The sequence below is a fragment of the Cucurbita moschata genome, unplaced genomic scaffold, assembly GCF_002738365.1.
Source record: "Cucurbita moschata cultivar Rifu unplaced genomic scaffold, Cmos_1.0 Cmo_Scf00028, whole genome shotgun sequence".
Lineage (NCBI taxonomy): Eukaryota > Viridiplantae > Streptophyta > Magnoliopsida > Cucurbitales > Cucurbitaceae > Cucurbita > Cucurbita moschata.
In genome coordinates this window covers 422,778-446,488 of record NW_019268544.1, presented here as the reverse complement: position 1 = coordinate 446,488, position 23,711 = coordinate 422,778, and the positions used below count along the sequence as shown (strand labels likewise).

The window sequence follows — 23,711 nt, the reverse complement described above, 5'->3', positions numbered from 1 at the left end:
CCAAGTGAAAGAATAGTTCCACCCGAGCCAGCCGAGTTCCATCAGGAAAAGGTTTAAGCTTTCTTCTTCTTCTCATCCTGCTCGATTCCATAGCATCGTCCTTTCGTCGGATCAAGACTGGTAAGCCCATCGGTCCACACCAGTAGGCGCGGTGGGTTGGTTCTCCCCTATTTTCGGGCTGCTAAACTTGGGTGGGTCTAAGCACGGGAAATGAGCCATGCAAGAGAGCGTTAAGCGGAGCAGGCGTCGGATATGTTTTGGTTTATCGAGTTGGTTGCTTTTTCGGTATGAGGGCGAAGTCAGTTCAATCAGTCTCAGTCATAAGGAGGAGTCTCCCTTCTTCCCTTTTAGTCTCTCCTCTAAGTAAAGAAAGGATACGGTAAGGATTTCATATGCGAGTGAAGGAGAATGAAGAAAGGATACCTTCTAACCCTCTTTCCTTTTATTCAAAGAGCCGAAAGATGGTTATCGGTTCAAGGACGCAAGGTGCCCCTGTTTTTTCAGGGTAAGAAGGGGTAGAGAAAATACCTCGAGCCAATGTTCGAGTACCAGGCGCTACGGCGCTGAAGTAACCCATGCCATACTCCCAGGAAAAGCTCGAACGACCTTCAACAAAAGGTAACTCTTTTCTTTTCTTTACCTTGTTTGTATGTTATGTAACTAAGGTCAGTTGTATGTTCAGTAACTAAGGTCTAGCCCTGAATTTGCCGGGACTATTCCAGTGAGTCCTCCTATGGTGAACAAAAAGATGAACCCTACAGCAAATAACATGGGGGTTTTGTATTGTATCGAACCCCCCCACATGGTAGCGATCCAACTAAAGATTTTGATTCCAGTGGGGACTGCTATGATCATGGTAGCAGCGGTGAAGTAGGCACGGGTATCAACGTCTAAGCCCGTGGAAGAATTTACGAGGATTGCTCCCCACCTGTGAAAAGGTTCAGGAGATTCTAGGTGCTTCAAACTGTATTCTTCCAACACAAGATATGTCCAGAAAGTCTACGCTATAATCCCTTCATTTTCGGCTCAGGATTAGTAAAAGGGACTGATTTTCTTGAGCCAGAATAAGCCACTTACAGATATTAAACAAGAAAAGAAAGAGCTTTCGTCTCTCAACCTCTTATACGGTCAAATTAATTAGAGGATTTTCTAAGACAGATCTTTCCCTGCAAGAAGGAGGGAAGAGCTCGTGCAGAAGGTCCGCGGGCAACTTGATCTTATTTGTTATTCGTTCAGTTTCACAAAGCGCGGGGCAGGAAATGAAATGGTGAAACCTTAGGAGGAGGTTCAGAAGGGCCTACTTACTTCATTTGATCAGTCACGAACGTAAGGTAGAAGACTTGCAGCTTGGCAGCATCTCTGTCTATAAATGGTAGTCTCACAACATCAAAGACAGAATCTCAGCTCATTCGAGTTGAGTCTTTCGTCTTTCCTTGATTTTGAAGGGAATATCGGTTCAGGGGAAGTAGCTTGGCTTGACCTTCTTCCTTCTCATCCGGCCGTCTCTAGTCTGATCTTTCTTCACTTGACAGGATGGTGGTAAGCTGAGATTAAGTTATGGCAAGACTTAAGATTGTGTGCTATATCACGCTTGTTATTATCATTATCATCCATGGGACGGTAAAGACGATGACAATAAGTGTCATTCGCATCCGGGAAATACTTATACAAATAAAAATAAAAAATGGGGGGGGGGGAGATAAAAAAGATGCAGGGTCATTTGTCTTCTTGGCTAGTCAAACATGGATTGGTTCATAGATCTTTGGGTTTCGATTACCAAGGAATAGAGACTTTACAAATAAAGTGTTTTCCCCGGCTTACCTCCGACCCGCTTCTGTCTGATTGTCCTCAATTACATGATTCATTAGTCCGAATCCTTGCATAGAAATATCAATATTTGATTAATCTAAGTTCATGTAATTTATTATTTTTTTCTTTTGTTCAATCGTTGAGAGGAAAAAGATCTTTTAGATCTCTTTCCTTTTTTTACAATTCCCGAAGAATAGCGTAATCTTTTTTTTCCTATTACTGAGGGACGAGACTTTCTCAAGCTTGCTTTTCACTCTCAAGACAATGGTCTCTCTCTTCTATAAATAGAAAGAAAGCGAAGCAAAGCGCATGGCGGATCTGACTGAATCATGGCCACATTAGAAAGCATGTAATGTGGGTTAAGAGGTAGCCAGGCTAGAAGAATAGAAAGAATTTGACCTTTGAAAAACAAACTCTTATAAAGAAAGTAGGAGCTATTGCGGCCAAAAGAGTTCGTTCATCTAGTTCAGTAGCTTTACCTGATTCTCATACAGCCGGCCCATATACGAAAACAAAACCACTTGAAATAAATACAGATTGAGATTGAGAATCCGTTTACCTTTGGACGGATCCAGTTACCGTTCGCTATCCTCCCTTACGGGAGCTGAGGGATAAGGAATGTTTTTTGAAGAACCCTTGCTGGAGAGTCCATTCATTAGCTGCTTGACGACTCCATTCCCCGACCGAGAAGGAAGCTATCCATTTATGCGGGGACCAGACTGTACATGTCCTCGAAGGCTGCATTCATGGCAATCATCACTAGTTTCTCCCTCATTTCTTCTTTTTTCTCTTTCTGACAGTTCTGTCTCATTCATCTTGAGGAGAAGATCAAGATCAAGAAGGAATCTTTCGTCTTTCCTGACAGTTAAGTCGAATTGATTCTTCTTGAGGATTGAGTCTTGCAAGCCTAAAGAAGAATTAGACGTAACTGGCTGTAAGTAAAGACTAAACTAAAGATAGATGAGAGTTTACGAACCTGTGTCCCATAGTCAGTAGCTAGGGATAAGGGGCATCGCATACATATGGTGAGCTAGGCTAGAATAATGGTGAAAGAGCCTAACTAGGTGGAATAGATAATGGAGCATGGCATTACGAGGATCTCATAAACATTACCTCGGCCCTCAATACCTCTCTTTTATCCCAAAAAATAAGGGAGAGATAGAAGGAATCTTTCGGATTGACTGAGGAGAGAGAGAAAGAAGGAGAAGGCGGAGGCAGGCGGAGGCCGGGCTTCCACTCGATCTTGTGGTAGACTGCCCTTCTAGGCTAGGGGGCACTTGGCAACTCACCCGTGGGGCATGATACCAAAAAATGACTCAAGTACTTGCTGCACTTCCACAAATTCTGTCGCGGTAGGACATGTATTTCGATTACTATGAAATTCATAAATGAAGTAGTTAATGGTGGGGTTACCATTATCCTTTTTGCAATGACGAATCTTGTATGTGTTCCGAAGAAAAGTTGTTCATTTTTCGGGGTCTCGAAGGGGCGTGGAAACACATAAAAACTCTGGAATGGAAATAGAAAAGAGATGTAACTCCAGTTCCTAATCGAGTATAATTCATTGATGACTCGACGGGAGAGGTGTAGGGGAAGGGAATGGAATTCTGAGACCCTACGGGCGAAGGGAATGGAATTGTGAGACAGGAAAGAAAAGACAAAGAGGGAAAGAAGGGAATGGAATTGGGAGACCAAGGAGCGAACGAAGCCCCTTTACCGATAGGTGATTGAGCTTGCCAACCTTTCCCTACTTATTCACCTTTGACTGATGGAACTCGGTAAAGCATATTCTCTCCAGATTGACGATTCAATCAGCCTCTTGGTTGTAGACGTTCTACAGCCTAAAATAGCTATTTCCCTCTCGACACAGAGAAAAGGTTATTCCAAGTCACACTGAACTCTCTTTTCCCTCTTCTTCAGGCACTAGTCTCCGCCTCAACCGATCTCCGACAACTCGTGGAAATTCCATTTTCCCTAAGATTAGTATCTTCCTTAGAGGAAGAAGAAATCGCAAAATCTTATAATTTACGATCAAGTCAGGGCGTAGGCCTTTGGTGTCCCCTCCAGTCAAGAATTGGGGCCTCACAATCACTAGCCAATATGCTTTTCTCTCATGCCTTTGTTCATGGTTCGATATTCTGGTGTCCTAGGCGTAGAGGAACCACACCAATCCATCCCGTCCCGAACTTGGTGGTTAAACTCTACTGGGTCAAGAAAATGAGTTTGCTTATTGATCCAACCAAGTAAGCATTAAAATCTTCTATCGACTGGGTTACTTCACCCTGACCCGATATTCCCTGACCTTATTTCATTGAAGGAGGTAAAGCGTCAAGAAGAACCTTTCTTTCCTCTCCTGTAAATCAAAGAAAAGAGAATTGAAAGCCGAAAGCAAGACAAGAAAGAAAGAGTTTACAGAAAGAGAATGAAAGAAGGGAGACTGAAGATTCATTCCATTCTCCCCATTAGGACCACTTTAGCCCGGTCAGTGTAATCCTTATGCTCAAAACAAACAATGGCATGCCTCCAGACTGCCTGAGAACAGATGAAAGAAAGAAATAGCGCAAATTCAGCAGAACAGAGCGGCAATAGAACAAAATATGCAAATCGCGGGACGGGAGCTGCAAGGAATTGACTCTCCCCCTTCTTTCTTTCACTGTTCAGTCTCACCCACCCTTTCACATCTTCTTTCGTCTTTCAAAGCAGCGTCTTCATTGAGTCGAGGCCGGAGGATAGAATGTCTTTCACTTTTTCTAAAGAAGAGCCGAACACAAGAAACCAAGCCTAGTCTAAAGGGATAGAAGTCTCCCCATAACCACTAACTCGGCGGAAACAGCACACAGTGGATTGTGGCCGACTTGCAGTGATCCATTTTGTCTCGGGTGAGATGGACCAAAGTCTCATTATTATTATTTAAAAATAATAATAAAAGATGGTGATCGAAAACGACATTGTTATATTATTTTTTAATGGCATTCTGAAACATCGCCCGTGCGGTAGGCCCCACATTTTGCTGCCAACTCACGAGTCTCGACCGACATCCCAACATATAACTATCCCGACACTTACCTCCTTCGTTACTCGTAAAGCGACATGTCGCATTTACTTTTCTTTTTTTTCTTTTGGATTTTTGTTTAATTTGTTAAATTACAATTGTATTTTTTAAAAAAATTAAATAATAAAATTATTTCCAAATATTGATTACCACGCAATTTTTTATTTTAAAATTTAACAATAAATAAATAAATAAGGGATTCATTTTTAATTAATTTCAAAATAGATAACAAAATTTAAAAGTTCAATCAATAAATGGAAATTTAAGAATGGCCCATAATGAGATCTAAATGGGCCATTCAAATTAAAAGCCCAATGGGCTTTGAGAAATTAGAAATGGGTCGGCCCATATTCGAATGTCCTTCCTTCTTGTATTTGCAGCTTTACCTTTTCGGAGCTACTCGCTGCTCTGTTACTGAAGTGGTGGCGAGCTGTGTCTGTTTGAGATGGAGAAGATGATGAATTCATGGACTTTGGATCTTCCTTTTGTTCAGGAACCTTCGGCCTTCAACTGAGAAGCTAAATTTGCTGTACTGGCTCAGCTATGACTGATTAGGGTTCTGGATTATGGTGTGAATGTAAACGAGCTTTTGTAGAGAGAGATGAACGTGAGCCGGCCGGCGGTGCATCCAGTGGAGGCGCCACCGGTAACGGAAGGAGCGGTACACAATGCGCCGAGAGGGAGGATGAAAGATGTGCAGGGCATGCCTGGTACACTTGGTGGACTTGCTCTCCGTCTTCTTCAGTTCATATTTGCTGCAGTTTCTCTTTGTGTTATGTCCACTACCAGTGATTTTCCCTCCGTCACGGCGTTTCGGTACGTAATTCTTGAATTTTTGTTTCATTGTATTTGGTTCTGTGTAATTTTGTTTGATGTTGCGATTGTGATTATCTTCAAATATTCGCTTCGCGGCGTTTATGAGTCAATGAACTGAAATAAGAATGTTGATTAAATTAGGACGGATTTAGCGTGATTTGGACGTCGTTCGGAATATTTTATCCGTGAAGAATCAAAAAACCTTTCACGTTTCTAGTGGGAAAAAGAGAAGCTATTGTAATTTTGTTTGATGTTGCGATTGTGATTATCTTCAAATATTCGCTTCGCGGCGTTTATGAGTCAATGAACTGAAATAAGAATGTTGATTAAATTAGGACGGATTTAGCGTGATTTGGACGTCGTTCGGAATATTTTATCCGTGAAGAATCAAAAAACCTTTCACGTTTCTAGTGGGAAAAAGAGAAGCTATTGTTGAACCTGAAAATGCGTGTTTCTTCGTCTTTTCTTGTTGAAGATTTTGCTCAAGTACAATTGTTTTGTTATTGTGTGCTTTGTCCATTATATTTGCCGATGAACCTTAAACTCTGTTGATGGCGATAGCAATAAAAGAAGTTTGTTTTGTTGGATAATATTATTCCTTGTTAAAATTTGTGATGTTAAGATGTCCTATATGTTTGATCCTCTCATTTCCTGTCAGATATCTTGTTGCTGCTGTTGGATTACAATGCTTGTGGAGCTTTTCATTGGCAATAGTTGATGCATATGCCTTATTAGTTAGGCGAAGCTTGCGGAACTGCACAATGGTTGGTTTGTTCATCGTCGGTGATGCGGTAAGAATATTTTGCATGTCCTACTTCCAACGACACTTAGTCGAACTGTATGCATCTTCTATTTGTAGTCTGATATGTCATGTGCAATCCAGTAGCTTGTTAAAGTCGCATAATTCTCATCGAATAGGTTGTAGAGTCTGAGATTGACGTTTAGTTTGATTTGAAACTAAGATTATGTATGGTTTGGAAGAATGAGAATCCAGGTGAAACTTCTTGTTTCATTGTTTGATGTTCCTATTTGTGATTTGTAATAGAATGAGCATCCCATTGGAATCATGAGTCTTACCATTTGGAAGGAATGAGCCTGATATTGATACCTTATTCTGATAAATACTTTTTGGTAACCATAACATAACATAATATAATTATGTTTATTTCAATTGATGTTTTTATCATAAAAACTAATATAACTTTATTTTATTAAACTTCTTTTGTTGGTATTTGTAATTGTTAATAGAAATAGGGAACTGTGTCCCCTGCAGGTGACATCCACCCTTACATTTTCTGCTGCATGTTCATCAGCTGGGATTACTGTTCTCATAGGCAATGATCTTGACAAGTGTGGCCTAAACCACTGTGCACAGTTCGAGTCCGCCACTGCAATGGCCTTCATTAGCTGGTTTGCTGTTTCACCTTCATTTCTTTTGAACTTTTGGTCATTGGCTTCTCGGTGAGGTTCCATAGCGAGTAGTTTCTTCTTTTTAGTTTTTCTTTCAACAACTACTTTTTTTTTGTTTCTAAATTATACTGCACGAATTTGGAAATTTTGATGCACATATGTAGATTTTTGCTGTTTGATTGAGAATTGAGATAGTAATCAGTGAATAAAACCACTTCGTTTTAACAAGAAATATGTATATGTACTTGTTATATGTTCCTGGTGGTGACATGCTGGGATGTTTCAATCTATTGCTTACTGTGAGATCCCACATCGACTGGAGAGGAGAACGAAGCATTCTTTATAAGGGTGTGGAAACCTCTCCCTAGCAGACGTGTTTTAAAACTTTGAGAGGAAGCCTGGAAGAGAAAGCCCAAAGAGGACAATATTTGCTGGTGGTGGGGTTGGGTTGGGTTGTTACACATGGCATCAGAGCCAGACACCAGATGATGTGCCAGTGAGGAGGTTGAGTCCCGAAGGGGGGTGGACACGATGCAGTGTGCCAACAAGGACGCTGGTCACTGAAGGGGGTGGATTGGAGGGTCCCACATCGATTGGAGAAGGGAACGAGTGCCAGCGAGGATGCTGGGCCCCCAAGGTGGGTGGATTATGAGATCCCACATCGATTGGGGAGGAAAACAAAGCATTCTTTATAAGGGTGTGAAAACCTCTCCCTAAAAACCTTGAGGGGATGCCCGAAAAGGAAAGCCCAAAGTGAATGATATCCGCTAGTAGTGGGGCTTTGGCCATTGCACTTACCTTCTCATGTGAGGTTCTATGGTTACAACATGAGAAAAATAGGGATGTACCTCTCAAGTTTGGAGTATTAGGAGGTGAATGGTGTCGGTCTTGTATGCTACGTCAATTTCTGGTTTGGCTTTCCAAAGCATTGACTTTTGAGATGGTAATGGTTGTCTATTAAGCGATACTCGGATCGTCAAACCGTCATTTCTTTTTGGAATTCTCAACTCCATTGGTATTTCCAAATATTTGAAAGGCCACCAATGTTCTTACACGAGCAAGGGGCCAGTTCTTGATTGAATGTTTTAGATAGACCAAGATTATTGAAAAACTGGTCCATGAGGTTCATTTTCTCCCCTTATAAGTAATCATTTCATCTTTCAAGAGATATCCATTCTGACTCACCAGGTATCCTTCATATTTTGACAAGTTTGTCCCAATTTCAAATGGACTTGTGGCAGGTTTAGAATTGAAGATAGGCATATCGTTTTGAGAGATGAACTTTTGTCATCCAACTTGTTTACTAAAATGCCGAGATATATGATAGCTCCTAAACTGTGCTATTTATAGACCACAATTGATGCTAATCCCAAACTTCCATGCGTCTGTTTCTGTAGGAATCGAGTAATCTGAAGCAAAAGAATCGAGACTAAGGAGCCAATTGGACTTAAATTAAGCAATCGAGTTAGTAGAAGATGAAGATCAAACTCAAATTCTCAAGATGATAGCGTCTCAATGCTCGTGCTGAAAGCTTTCAAGCCAAATCATCTGTGTAGGTACCGTCTCGACGCTGTAGTATTTTCCTCGACTCTCTTGCTCAACACTCTCAGCGTCTAAACGCTCTAAACACGTGCATGCTCCCCCTTTCATAACAACGTCATGACACTACCTTGCCTAGCTTACTAGTTATTTTTTTTGTTTATATATAATTTACAAGGGCAACGTTTTGATGCTAGCATGATCCATATAAATTTCTCGCTTTCTCTTGGGCAAATAAATCTCATGTTTTATATTTAGATTCTTAGATACTTTTGAGAATTTTCCTTTGTACTATTCCATGAACTTTTGTAACAATCAAACTATGTCGAATTTTCGCTATATTACATGGTGAATGACCAAAGTTAGTGTTACTGATTTAAGAATCGGTTCGAGTTTGATTGTAAGACTGGTGCTTAGGACCGTAGTGCAATCATCTTAATCCAAGTATTCTCTCTTCTTTAGTATTGATTTAATTGATGCTTTTGATTGATATCGATTGCTTGTTTGTTTATTATACATGATTATATATCTGTAATTGTCCAACAAACAAAGTAACAATAGGATTTTATTTTTAAACATCTCCATTTGATTCTTTGTTGGTTCTTTCTTTTAGCCACAGATGAAACACCCTGGATAAGAAAAGAAAGATCGACTCCCTCCTTATCGATCGTGCTACTTTATTAAAAGTATTTTTTCATTCTTTCATATATTAGGGGATTTGATTCGAATCTTCAGGTCTTTTCATCTCTGCTCGACGGATGGTTCTTGCCGTCAAGCTCTTTTATGACTTGATTCGAAGTTGCCTTTTGGGCCAGTAGAGCCAATTTTTCATTAAAGAGGCGCGAGAGTGTAGAAAAGTAGTGTGCTTGGACCTACGGATGGGGATATTTACAAAATCTACTTCTTTCTTCTTCCTTTTTGTTCGGTTCATTTTTCCTTGCTGGCAAAGACTCACCCCTAAAGAAGCGAAAAATCCTCATTTAGCTGAAGAATACAACGAGAGAGAGAGAGAGAGAGAGAAAGGCGTCGCTTCGAAAAGTGTTCTTGAAAACTCGAATTCTCTACCTCAAGAACCAAAAAAAACATTATATATGAATTGTATTGCAGTAGACCCACAAGGTTCTTGAAAACTTTAAAAAGTGTTCCAATGTCAACCTCGAGATGCTTCACTCATGAACTCGCAAGGTTTTGAGACCGAGCTTAACATAGTCTCGGTTAAGAACGGTGGCATTTCATTTAACATGCTGTGGTCTCGACGCCCTTATAAGGTAGTGATGAGTTTCACTCGCTCTAAACCTAATAATGGTAAACTATCAAGTGGATGAGGATTAACTCAAGAGGTACATGATGAAGATCCCAAACTTTAGTGAAATTTAATTGAACGTGACACCCGAGTAAATGAGGGGCATATGAACGAACCGAGACTACATCCATGAACAAAAACTCCATGAAATGAGGGGCATAGGGAATGCCAATTCCGAATTTTGGGCACGGGTTATTCAATAAACCTCCATGAACAAAAACTATGGATCGGCCATTGACTAAGAATAATTGCTCTTTAAATAAAAACGACACCAACACATAGCTCGGTTCGAGTTTACCAATCGACTTTAGCAGCAAATAAAAACCAATCATTTAAATTGAAGAAAATAACAAAAACATCGAACAAACCAATCAAAATCAAATTACACTTTCAGTTACAGACGACCATTCATCGTTTCATTTTCCCATAAAGTAAAAGTTACGTAATATGGCAAGTAGTTAGTAATTACCAATCTCTATATCTCTCTAATAAATTAGGGTTTTGAAGAGGTTGGTGGAGCCATTATTTAATTTTGTTGACCGTCAAAGTATAAGAGAAAAGCAACGAACGTTCTTCGAATTTCAGGTTTCCAAATTTACATCTAACAGTTATTAAGAAACATTCACGTGAAAGTTTCATCGAATGATTTCTTTTGAATTGGTACGACTTTCTTCACGAAATATCTATCCTCTACGAACTCACCTTTGCGTGAGAAAGAAGAATTTGGATCAGAAAAAACGAGTGATATTGTTCTTTTCTCCATGTTTCTGCTAAAGGTCGGTGAGTAACGGTTAGTTCTTCATTTCTCTATCTCGAGATTAACATCATACAATTTTCTTGCCACCCTTGCATCTATACCTATAAAATTACCTTAAATTTGTCAAAGTTTTAGAGACAGAGAGACTGAGATTTAGAGAAGTTTGAAAATGTCGAGTGTTGATGATGAAAGAAGACTGTATGAATGTGCAAGGAAATACCAAATAATTGTGAAACAGGTACCAACAAATAAAACCATCCTCACTTGTTCTTGTTTTCGTATAAAGCCTTCAATAATCTTTACGTTCGTGTATCTATTTGATTCAGTTCGACCAATTGGTTGAGATGATGGACGACAAGAAGAAGGCAATGAGACTGTCAAAACGACGACGAATGTTCTCTGTAAGAGCTTTCTTCGACCTAAATTTATTTAGGTTTTCTCTGATAATGATTTTGTTTTAGTTTCTTCACCACTTTAGTATCACTTTTCTTAAGGAAAATTTTGAATTCTTCGTTAAATTTTTTAAAAAGTGTTTTTTTGAATTGTTACAGAACTCAGATAATAATTTGTCAACCACCGTGACTCAGCCAACTTCAGATTCTCAACAAAATTGCAACAACGATGAAGCATTTGTGCAAACCCTCACAAGATTCCTACATGAACTCAGGACCGATACGACGGAACTGGATAGCTCGACCCGTACCCTAAACTAATACTATCAGGTTAAATTTCTTTCTTTTACAACTCCAACTCCAATAAGGAATTGAGAAATTCAAACCTATGTTCTTTATGGTACCTTACCCTCTTACTATTTGATATGAAATCATGTAACACAACCAAAACGATATGAATCAATGTTATTTTTTTTCCTGTACTCAAAGAAAAAAAAGATCTTTATCGAAAATATGAATATATAAAATTTGATAATATGTCTAAATTGATTCATTTATACAAATTTAATTCATACAATTATAAGTTTCCACACATGAACTTTTGAGAATTTTGAGAACTTTTGCCACGGGTGCTCGATGTCCAACACCAAAATGTTATATTTTTTTTAAAGAAATAAAAAATAATAGAAAAAGTGACAAAAGCTATGAGAGAAGCTCGAACTCTCGACCTCAAGATAACTCAAAGCTATGAGACCTATGCGCTAACCAACTGCGCCACCACCCCTTGATGTCCAACACCAAAATGTTATATTTGTGAGAGAAATGAATAATAATAGAAAAAGTGACAAAAGGCTTTTGATGGGCTTTATTCCTTAGGTCGAGCAAAGCCCATTAAAGACCCAAAAGGAGACGAGAGAGGCTTGAACTCTCAACCTCAAGATAACTCAAAACAATGAGACCTACACTACCCAACTGCGCCACGACCCCTGGACATCCAATAGCAAAATGTTATATTTTTGGAAGAAATAAAAAATAATAGAAGAAGTGACAAAAGGCTTTCGATGGGCCTTATTACCCATATCGATCAAAGCCCATTAAAGGTCCAAAAGGAGACCTCACATTTTAATTTAATGAACAAACAAAAAAAAAAGAAAAATTGAGGTGAGAAAGGTTCGAACTCTCGACCTCAGGATAAATCAAAGCAATGAGATTTTCCTATACACTAGCCAAATGCGGCACCACCCTAGATGTCCAATGTTATATTTTTGGGAGAAATGAATAAAAAGCTTTTGATAGACCTTGTCATGCAAAGCCTTTAATTAAAAGGAGTCCTTACATTTTAAATTTAATGAACAAACAACGGAAAAAGAATAACTGGGGTGAGAGAGGCTCGAACTCTCGACCTCAGGATAACTCAACACTCAAAACTGTGAGACCTACGCGCTAGCCAACTGCGCCACCACCCCTGGATGTCCAACAGCAAAATGTTATATTTTTGGAAGAAATAATAACAGAAAAAGTGACGGGCCTTATTCCTCATGTCCAACAAAGCCCATTAAAGGCCCAAAAGGAGACCTTACATTTTAAATTTAATGAACAAACAGCGGAAAAAGAATAACCGGGGTGAGAGAGGCGCAAACTCTCGACCTCATGATAACTCGAAGCTATGAGACCTATGCGCTAGCCAACTGCGCCACCACCCCTAGATGTCCAACATCATAATGTTATGTTTTTGGATGAAATGAATTTTGAGTTTTTGTTAAAATGTGCGAAGCCACGTCATTTAGAGAGGGAAACCAAACATTGGTTGTAAGGATGATAAAATATCTCTCTAATAGACACGTTTTAAACCATTGAGGGGAAACACAAAACCGAACCTCATTGGGACATTTACTAGTGGTGGGATTGGACTGTTATACAAATATTGCAAAAAGAGGCCAAAAAAGGTGCAATCTCCTTGGGAAAACGACGCTTAATGTTACAACATCGACCAAAACTAGAGTGAAGGTACAACATCGACCAAACCGTCCAAGATAGGCCGGCATTGACAATATGGACATCAACAATATCTTAATAAGCTAAATAAAATTGAATGTCTTTATAGCATGAAAATTATACCCGTTTTTATAAAAGAAATTCAATTTTTTCCTAACTGATCCCTAATTTAAATATGGCAATTGTTACCATCTGTTAAAAAAAAATATTTACTAAATAATTTTGTTAAAGCTAGCAGGTTTTAATAAAAATATTTACTGTAATGTTTTTTTCTTTAAATCCTATAAATTTATATCATATCTAAGCTTTATAATTTATTAAATGCCTATGAAAACATTTTTAAAAACTATTTTTTTTTAACGAAAATTAAAAAATTTGAAGTAAAAGTCAACATAAGAAATTGTTTATTTTTCCCCTAAAATATTTAAATACTTCAGAATAGAATGTGAAAGTCGGGAGAAAAAGGACCAATGGGCCAAGAAGCCCAGAAGCCCAAAAGCCCAAAAGGCAAGAAAAAGTCCGGGAGAAGGGAGGAGAAATGTGTAATTTCACAACTCCAACGCAATCTGTAAAACCCTAGATTTTATAGGCTCTTTGAAACCCTTACTCTGCCTTCGATCTTGTATCTTCGCCTCCGCCCGCCCCCTCTCTGAACTCAGGCATCCAATCTGCCTCTTTCCCTTATTCAATTATGCCTCCCAAGTTCGATCCTTCTCAGGTTGTCGATGTTTTTGTCCGAGTCACCGGAGGTGAGGTCGGAGCGGCCAGTTCTCTCGCTCCTAAAATCGGTCCTCTAGGTCTCTCACCAAAGAAGATCGGAGAGGACATTGCTAAGGAGACGGCTAAGGAATGGAAGGGTCTTAGGGTTACTGTTAAGCTTACTGTCCAGAACCGTCAAGCCAAGGTCTCGGTTGTTCCCTCTGCTGCTGCTTTGGTCATCAAGGCTCTCAAGGAGCCTGAGCGGGACCGCAAGAAGACTAAGAACATCAAGCACAATGGTAACATCTCGCTTGATGATGTGATTGAGATCGCTAGGGTTATGAGTCCCAGGTCTATGGCTAAAGATCTCAGTGGAACCGTCAAGGAGATCCTCGGTACTTGCGTTTCTGTTGGCTGTACGGTCGATGGTAAAGACCCGAAGGACTTACAGCAGGAAATTACTGATGGGGATGTTGAAATTCCCCAGAATTGAGAGTAACTTTTCATATTGGAACTTACTTTGTAGTTTCAGTTTTGGGATTTGAAACGTGTTTCTTTTTATTGTCTTCAAATGACTATATCTCCGGATACAATGATTTATTTAATGTGGGAAATATTGCTTCGTTTCGGGGATGGAAGCATTGTGGTTCCGTTTTGAACTGAAGTTTAGACTGTTTTTTATTCAAATCGTTGCATTTCCGGTTGTACTTTTTGAGAATAGCCTTTTTTTTACTTCTTTAATCTATAAGCGCAGGGCATTAATTTTCAGTCTGGTAGAGTTGCCATTTTTTCATTATATGGTTGTTCATTGATCTTTTATAAGTGTTCTCGTTATAATTGAGCGTTATATGGATTATTTGTTATGCTTCTGAGCATAATTTTTCTTTCTTAGAAACAATAGATTCCAGGTATATTGTGTCCAGTGATCTGTTTGTTCTTAAATACGTGGCCGACTGTAGACAGTAACATCCGTGAGCCCTTATTCTTTTTGATTCGTTTAGCTATATCTTCCTAAGTTTGGTCCTGGATTATCGCACCCCATTTGATTATTTTTATAGATGTTTATAAAGTCGTGTTGAATTGTGCTAGTGAGCGCGTCCATTGCTGTATAGGCTCTCCTAAATCGGGTAAAATGTCGGAAGTTTATTTGTTTTACTAAAAGATAATTTTATAGGAAGGATCTGTAGACTTGCAACAGCTGCTTAGTCGTCTGATGGGGCAAAATGTAGAAAGTTTATTTGTTTTACTAAAATATAATTTTATGGGAAGGATCTGTAGACTCGCAACAGCTGCGTAGTCGTCTGATTTGTACGTGTGAGGCATGTATGTTTCGCAATCATTCCTTTCTTTGGTCATATTCTCATATTCTCATTGCAGGTTCGTTCGGTAGCTCTTTTCTTGAAGGAGGTAAATTTGTTGAAGTGCTTGTTTATTTACTATTTAGCTTATTACAAAAAACTCACTTTTTTGGCTTACTTTTTGCGCTATTGAAGAGTTGGTGAACTTCTAATTAATCAGTCCTTGTATTGAAACTGGGGCTGCTTGCTATGATGAATATGTGAAACACTGATTTACTGTTTATATATGTTTGGGTGAGATTAGTTCTTTTCACAATTGTCCTTTAGACGGTGTTCATTGTTTTTGTGTTGTTTGGTTGCCCTTTGGTCTTGAATGTTTAGCCACTCCCAGGGGAACACATTTCATAATTTGGTATTCGCCGATATCGTCACTATCATCCATATCGTCACTATCATCGATAAGAAAACCCTTAGGGTTGTTACTTGGGAACTTGTTCAGAAATACTATAATGAAAGGAAGATAGGAGTTTGTCGCTAGGTATTTGACCAAATAGGATCGTCCAGTTCCTATAGAACCTATCACTAAAATACCCCTATGGGGGGATAGGGCTAAGCGGAGCGAAAAGGGTTTTCCATGAGATGGGAAATTCAAACTATTAGTCCTATACGAGGTTTGTGAATAAGTGATTGTCTGATAATGAGCATGGAATGTCCGTCTTTCTGCTAAACAGGATCCGTTGATTTGTATCGATTTGCTGAGAACCATTTTCCGAAAAACATCTTGTTCTTTAGGAACTAGCATTCTGGTCAATTAAGTTATATATATATATCAATGGTTATCTCAATTGTATTAGGTGAATATCAATGGTTATCAGTGATATGTCTGTTCGCTGCCATTAGTTCTTTTAGTGTTTTCCTTAATATGTAGTTGTTCAAATATCTGTAGGATACTTGTCCATATCTGAATTTCAAGATTCTGCGTTATATCTGTATGGTGCTTTCAGCTTTTGGAGAACACTTTCAATTTTTTGTTGCAAGTATGGACAATCAACTAGTTGGAACACTTCTTTCATCAACTCTGTTAACCAACTTAGTATTTCTTTCTTCTTGATACTAATTGAAGCCTTTTGAAATCTGATCGAAAACTTGGAAGCGAGAATGATCATGAAATAGTTCAAAAGATCAGTATGTTTTAAAATTAAGTGTGTTTTGCTCGAATTCTATGTTGAATGATTAAGTACTATGACTATATCATAGAAGATTGAAGCTATCAAATCCTTATTTGAATTAGGTGTTACAATCACAGGATGAAGATTCAAATAAAATAGAAAACCTTCCAGTCTTCTAGTTTCTCTTCATTTCCTATAAACTCTAATGGCTTAGAACATGAGCGAGTTTGTAAGTTGAAGCTACTTTTCTTTCGTTAGTTATTTTTCTCGTTTGAATCCTTTTGCATCTCTGTTGGAAAAAGAAGGAAGCATGATAGAAGAACAAAAGAAGTCCAAAGATGATTGGAAAAAGGTCCCTTTTTTTGTTATGCTTTTTCACGTGTGTATGTGGAAATAAACTTAATCGTTTTCACATGCAACGAAAGCGATGGCGTAAGTATTCATTCACTTTCTACGTGGCTTGGTTCGTTGACCAACACGGTTTGAATCCTTTTATAAGGAACAACCCCACTCCCCTCATCCTCCTCATCTTCATCCAACTCTTCACTTACTCTCAGAACAAACCTCCCTTCGGCTGATCAACTGAAACAATGGCACAAAAGCTTCAAATTTTGGAAAAGTCACCAACTCTGTTTGTTCTTCCAAACAGAGCATCTCTCTCCCCTGCTTTGGAGACCATTACAGAGGAGGAAGAAACAGAGGATTGCAATGGCAGAACCCTCCTAACCATCCCTCCCACTAACTCTCTTCCATCCCTTCTTAGAATTCTAATTTGCAGAAGTGAAAGGACTGTTCAGTGTAAAATTTGAGCCTCATTAATGGGTTTTCTTTGTCCGGCGAGCTTCATTCTTGTTTCTGTTTAATCCTTTCGCTGTTGTTTCTTATTGAAGTGTATTTGGAGGTACAACAATAAGAATAAGCAATATAGTTCAAAAGATTTCAATATACTCCATGAATCTTCCCTCCTTTGATCCTCTCTGTTTCTTTCACCATTTTTTTTTTAATGAGAAATGGAAATCAAATGGTTCGTAAAACGTTAAAATAATTTCTATGTTTTTGCTTAATCTCTCGAGACATTCTTCACATGGTCAACATTTTTCTGGACTCACGACACACCTTTGTATAGCTCGTGAAGAGATGGTGAAGACAGAGATGAAAAAGCTTTCGTGGTCGTTATCATATCATAGTTGAGACCGAGAATCCTTTCTCTTTATATGTAGAGAAAGAAGATTTGCAAAAATAGGAAGATATACCCAATTCATCAATTAAGATAGCACCGTCAGCACCAATAACCGCATGGTCCTCTGTGTTAGAGGGTTCGACAGAAAAGGTAGGTGTTGAATTCGACCTGGGGGAATCTCCATATTCTATAACCAAGCGTGGCGGTAAAAAGTATTTTGTAATCCAAGAAGCTCAACTTCTGAGAGATCATAGTCAGCCGTAAAGATAACATTTTTGATCATCATCGTAATAACACTTGTCCTAGAAACTTCCAAACTAATTAGTTTTGACGGGTTCGCTTAATTTGAATAAATTAATTTTTGGGAATTCAACTAAGACAATTCTTTCGTAGTTTGGTGAACTTGAAAATTTTATATTTTAAATATTTATGAGATAATTTATTATTTTGACATAAATGAAGAAAAATATAAGAAGATGTTTGAAAAGGTATATCAAAGTATGACATTTTAGAATTAAATATATTCATAGATTCATCAAAAAAAATTTTTTAATACAATTATTTCAATGTTGGGTCAAAAGTCAAAATTAATGAATCATATAAAGTCAAAAGAGATTAATAAAAATATAATGCGGTAGAAACACCATTTTCAATGGAACATACCATTTATTTCCAACCTATTGAAAAAGAAAAGAAAAAAAAAAGAACAATAAATAACTATAAATAACCAATATAATATGATTGGTGAAAGTTGACCAAAAACAAGTAATAGCCATCTAAGTCAAAGTTTACTATTTGGTGGTTACTAACTTTATCGGACATAAAATAGGATCTCTCCGTTAAAGTTCCAAATCTTCTAACTAGAGATTTCTACTAACCTTATAAGAACGGGCTCCAGACGGGGTGGAGAGTCTTAGTTAAACATAGAAAGGAGGAGAGATAGGAGAGAGATTTCTTCCTGTTGGCTAAATAGGGTCGTGATAAGGCTGTATTTGGTCCAACCGTAAGGTACAAAACTAACCTGTTATATATAATATAACATATATTTATTTACTAAAATAAAAATATGTTTTAATATCAAATTTTGAATTTTTAAAAATTACGTTGAATATTATATTATATTTTTGTTCATAAATTATTTTTAAGTTTTATTACGGTATTTTACATTTTTTAATAAAAATTATATTGAAAAATAGAAATCATCTATATAGAAAAAAAAATTAACGTTGGGAATTCCGGCTCAGAATTGTTACTCCAATCCTCATAAAAATAAATGGTGAACGAAATAGGAGGTCGGAACTGAGAAAACTTCCCTATTCGACCCGCTCGTGCTTCTAGACATATGTACGTTCGAGTATTTAAAATGTAAAATAAAAGTCAAAATACATGTCTTTTAACTCTCTCTCTCTCTCTCTCTCTCTCCCCTTTTGTTGCATAGCGTGGGAAAGACGTAGGAGTGGTGGTCGTGGGAATAGTCAACGGATTTGTGAGAAATTTCAACGTGCTGACATTATTATTAAACTAAGACCATAATATTCAAAAACAACAACCAATTTTGTGTCTATAAATATTTGATGCCTTCCCTTCATCTTCTTCACCATCACACAACCCTCTCTTTTCAGCTCTTCTTTTTCTTTCTCTCTCCTCCTTCTGAGCTTTGGTCGATTTGTTCGATGACGATGCCGACAACTAAGAAAGTCAAAGCTTTTCGGAGTTGGATCGAGAAAGCTCCGCACTTGATTGTTTATCCGTCGAAGGCTTCTTCTTCTCCTCGTTTGGACACCATTTCAGAAGATCAAGAACATGTTCGTGAAGATCTAGGAGCCACTTCAAGACATCCTAGACCTTCCTTTTTTGTTGGGGTGAAGTTTTAGTGCACAATTATCTTTTTTTTTCTTAGCTTTAAGCTTTTAACACGTAAATAAGTGAAATGAAAATATACCCAAAATATTTACTTGTAATAAAAGCTCAAATATGATACTTATGCGTCCCTACTAATCTAAATCTTTAATCTTTATTCTAAAATTCTTTGTTATTGTTTTCGTGTTCGTGTTCATATTTGTGTCCATTTGTGTTCATACCAATATTGTTTATTGAGAATTTCATTTCAATTGTTTTTGTTGACCTTAAAAAATTGACATGAACCCACAAAGTTTATTAATATATTATAAATTTAATAAAAAGACGTTATAAAATGGACGTCATATTCTATTATAATTATAAAAAAAAACTAAAAAGTTTCGGACTTTTAATAATATCGACCGTCAAAACTCAAGGAAAATACTATTAATGATTTACATAATATTTTTCGTTATTTCTTGTAGTGCATGTTCCATTGAATAAATACTTTTCAAAACCATCTTTTGATTTATTTGAATCGAGAAAGAGATTATTATGATTCCCATCATTTTCTCTAAGAATGATTAAAATTGTTTTATATTTAAAATCATGAACGCGTTAGTTTTGCGTTTTATGAGAATTTATTTCTCTGCCTTCGTTTACAAGCATTCAAATGACTCAATAATTTGACCATTCAAATTTATGAACGTTTCATATTTGAGTTTTATGAGATTTTAGTTATTAATATAATAAGTATGGTAGATAAGTATAAATTTTTTTGAAAAAAGAAAATTTGAACAACTTGTCGACCTCCAACCTAACTTGAAAATAGATGGTTAGATTATATACTATTCGATTCACGCAGCCAACTCAACCAACTCAAAAGCTCGGAATTCAACCCAACAAACCCCCAAATTAGGTCAAACTAAAGCAAATATGTCACTTCCCACACAAAAAAGATGGTATTTTTCTTCCTCCAATACAATAAATAAAGATCAAAACATGAGGACGTGGTGGTGGTGCCCATTGGTTGGAAGGTCATTTCATTCATTACAACATCTTCTGTGTTTTTCACATGCTTTCTTAATTAAGAACAAGCCTCCATTTCCAAAGTCTTACTTTTTGGCTGAATTCAATTTGAAATTGATACCTATATTGATCGGATGATACCATTAGCTAAGAAAAACTCAAACGTCTCATAGAGATCGTCTAATATTGTATTTTGTTAGTATAGATAGTGACTTTCGATTCTTTTCAAAAAATTTGTTTGAAGTGTAATTTGTTTACGATATCATTAGTGTTCGTAATAAGCCAAAAGGAGTTAATAGGCCGAAATGTGCATTCATTTTGGTGCTCTCCGAGTAAGAACCTCCACTAATTGATAACACTTTGATCAATACAAGTGAGCAAAGCATCCACTTTCCATATCCCATAATATATATTGGTTGAGTTCTTCCATACCCCTTTTCTAATTGTTCTTCTCCTGTTCTTCAAGTTTTCTAGTTTTCATCCCATTTTAGCTTTGTTTTTGGAGTTATTTGATGCTGGCTCGTACTCAATTTAAAGTTATCTCACAAAATACTCCGAGAATTTGATGGGATATCTAGTTAATGTCAAGTATTTCGTATTGAAATATGAAAAAACCTCACAATCCAATCTTTAAAAGATATATCGGGTTACTTTTTCTTTGTCGATTGGTGGTAAGATGAAACCTTGGGTATCGGAGCCCATGAGGGTCCAAAAAGATATTCAATTCAAAATAAAAAAATTGGGATTTGACCCAAGAACGGTGAATCCAAATTAGAGGTACCATCTCGAGGGGCATGCTGAGTGTCACGGTCGTACTTTTTCAATCGCGCAGCGTGATCTTGACACACTCACAACCCGCCTTAAAGAAAACTCAAAGTCCCATATATATTTTTCGTATGGCTTTGTGGCTTTGTCCGATCTTAGCTAGGTCTGCCACACAACCTACTCGTCTCTACACTAAACTAAGTTAATCGTCAGATGATTGGTTTAAATTGATTTTATGATGGAGGTCCAAAAAGAGCATCCAAAACCTAAAAAATAGTAAAACCCAATTTAAGGTTGTTGTTCCAATTTGAAAGATTTGAGACTTTCACTCCCATCCAATCGTTCTTCCACTTCTCTTTCCCTTTCATTTATGGGTATCACTATATAAACCTCTTTATCTCTCTTTCCAATACACAAAAACAAAAAAACTAAACCAAATTCTCATAAAATCGATCAAAAAACCAAAACTGGCAAATAAATTTGATCATTGTTCATCAATGTTAAGGATATTTAGTAATAAATTATAGTTTACCATATATATTATATTTGATATTTTATTATAAGGCAAATATCTAACATTTGCCTTATTACTATAGGTATCTTTCCATTTATTGTTATTTCCATTTATTACTATTTCCATATTCTTGTAATTTATTTGATTATAAATAAGATAACTTTCACACCATTTAGGTGTGGTGGATTCAGCAAACATTCACAATCAAAATGGGGAAGCAACTGAGAAACTTGAGGCATTGGATGGAGGTTTCTCCATCTCCCATCATTTCTCCAAACAAACCTTCCACCGTTCCATCATTGGACCCCATCACAGAACAAACTCCCGAGGACTATGATGAAGATTCATGAATGAAACCAACCAACCAACCAGGTTGTCGTCGTCATCATCGTCATCGTCGAAGATCATCCTCACCCCACATCAATGGCTTCAAAGAACAAACTTGAATCTTCTTCGTTTTGTGGATGCCAATGATTCCGGTTTGTAACAATGTTTCTTGTCGGAGAATTGGTTGTTTTGTTTGAAGGGTCGGACAGATGTTGGGAGCTAATTTGTTCCTCAAAACCACCTCCATTGTTTATGTAATGGAGACGATCACTATCTTAATCTACAAATTATAGATTTCTTTTCATTTTCATTTGCATCCATTTTATTCAACGACAACAAAGATTGGGATTAAAGCATTTTTTGACATTAGAGATTGAATTTAAATCCACCCTACTCATCTTTCAACTTCTCGGCCTATTAGAAGTAGAAGGCGCTCGGTTGGGATTGGAATCCTCATGGACAAAAAAAGATTGTAGTCGATTTGATAATGATCGAGTGGCATTTCTTCTTCGACCTGAACCCAAGAATCCATTAGATATGATACAAAATGGATCTTGTTCTAAGTCTACAACTTACAAGTAGTCCACAACTAACAAATATTGTTTTTGTTTGTTTCCTTTTCTAAGACTTTCCCTCAAGGTTTTATGACGCCTTTATTGGGAAAGGTTTTCGCACTTTATAAAAAAATGCTTCGCTCTCGTCTCCAACTATGTGGGATCTCACAATCCCCCATTCTTCTTTTCTCCAACTATGTGGGATCTCACAATCCCCAATTCTTCTTGTCTCCAACTATGTGGGATCTCACAATCTCCAATCGTTCTCGTCTCCAACGATGCAGGATTTCACAATCCAGCCCTTCAAGGGCAGGGGCCTAGTGTCTGGCTCTAATATAATTTGTAATAGCCCAAGCCACAACCGCCCAAGCCCAAGCCACCAAGCCCGTTTTTAAATTTGCTAATTTTAATTTCCACTATTTTCTTTTCTTACAAAATTTTTCATTTATTTTTGTGGGATCAAAGTGAATTTCTGGTAGGAATTAGATTCGGTAGTAAATTTTGCTGCATTCATATCAAGGTGGGAGAGAATATAATCTGAAATCTCTCCCTACTTTCTATTTATCATCCATTTAATATGAAAATTTATCCGATAGTAAAATTTCAAGTGTAGCACCTTTTCAAATTAAAGGTTAAGTCGATAAAAATTGATTTTTTTTGTTAAGTCAATATTTATACTTAAGACGGGACATGTTGATTCCACATAAAGAACTATACTCAACCACTCCAAATACTATATACTACACACATCCATGATACAATGTTTTAATGGAAATTAAGGTCATTAGAAGACGAAAAAGGAACAGAATCATGGGTATGCTTCACATGCTCTAATTCAATTAACCACATAAATAATGACTCTTTTTGGTGCTTTCTTCGTAGGATCACTCACTCGGTGTCGGTATCAGCCTTATAAAAACCGAACCCATTAATCATTTCCCATCTCAACTCCAAATCACTCATCTTCCTCCTCCATCTCTGCAACTTCGCCCTGCAAATCAGTCATCACCAGGCTTCATGGCAACCAAGCTTAGAGCTCTGCAAAAATGGGTTGAAAAGGCACCGCCTTTCTTTGCTTTTCCCATCAAGCCTCCTCACTCTCCTCGCTTGGACACCATTAAAGAAGACGAAGAACTTGAAGAAATAAATGAAGCTAAACAGCCATAGCTATGAAACTCTTTCTTTTTTGCTCTGTTTTTGCCCTGTTTTTTCTGGCATCTTGATCGAGTATGAATGTCTTAAGCTATGTGTGAAAAGACGTATG

The 23,711-nt window shown here is 37.4% G+C and overlaps 3 protein-coding genes and 1 non-coding gene across 5 annotated transcripts; 3 read left to right on the top strand and 1 right to left on the bottom strand.

The window, feature by feature from the left end:
* Positions 1–5,250: 5,250 nt before the first annotated feature.
* LOC111463392 (CASP-like protein 5A2) lies at positions 5,251–9,006 on the top strand. Of its 2 annotated transcripts, none has more exons than XM_023107321.1 (4): positions 5,251–5,677; positions 6,336–6,468; positions 6,951–7,087; positions 8,485–9,006. In XM_023107321.1, the coding sequence occupies exons 1-4, from the start codon at positions 5,463–5,465 to the stop codon at positions 8,498–8,500; spliced, it is 501 nt and encodes a 166-aa protein (XP_022963089.1). In that variant the 5' UTR covers positions 5,251–5,462; the 3' UTR covers positions 8,501–9,006. The 2 variants fall into 2 exon arrangements, with proteins under 2 accessions (XP_022963089.1, XP_022963088.1); XM_023107320.1 differs by having other exon boundaries at positions 6,951–7,138.
* Positions 9,007–10,789: 1,783 nt separating this feature from the next.
* LOC111463394 lies at positions 10,790–11,481 on the top strand. The gene is made up of 3 exons (XM_023107323.1): positions 10,790–10,924; positions 11,013–11,087; positions 11,238–11,481. The coding sequence occupies exons 1-3, from the start codon at positions 10,856–10,858 to the stop codon at positions 11,397–11,399; spliced, it is 306 nt and encodes a 101-aa protein (XP_022963091.1). The 5' UTR covers positions 10,790–10,855; the 3' UTR covers positions 11,400–11,481.
* Positions 11,482–12,453: 972 nt separating this feature from the next.
* Positions 12,454–12,544, bottom strand: TRNAV-CAC. The gene is given in 2 exon segments: positions 12,454–12,489; positions 12,507–12,544. It is a non-coding gene; the product is annotated as a tRNA-Val (tRNA).
* A 1,104-nt stretch (positions 12,545–13,648) lies between these two features.
* Positions 13,649–14,540, top strand: LOC111463393 (60S ribosomal protein L12-1). The gene has a single exon (XM_023107322.1). The coding sequence runs from the start codon at positions 13,765–13,767 to the stop codon at positions 14,263–14,265; it is 501 nt and encodes a 166-aa protein (XP_022963090.1). The 5' UTR covers positions 13,649–13,764; the 3' UTR covers positions 14,266–14,540.
* Positions 14,541–23,711: the final 9,171 nt, after the last annotated feature.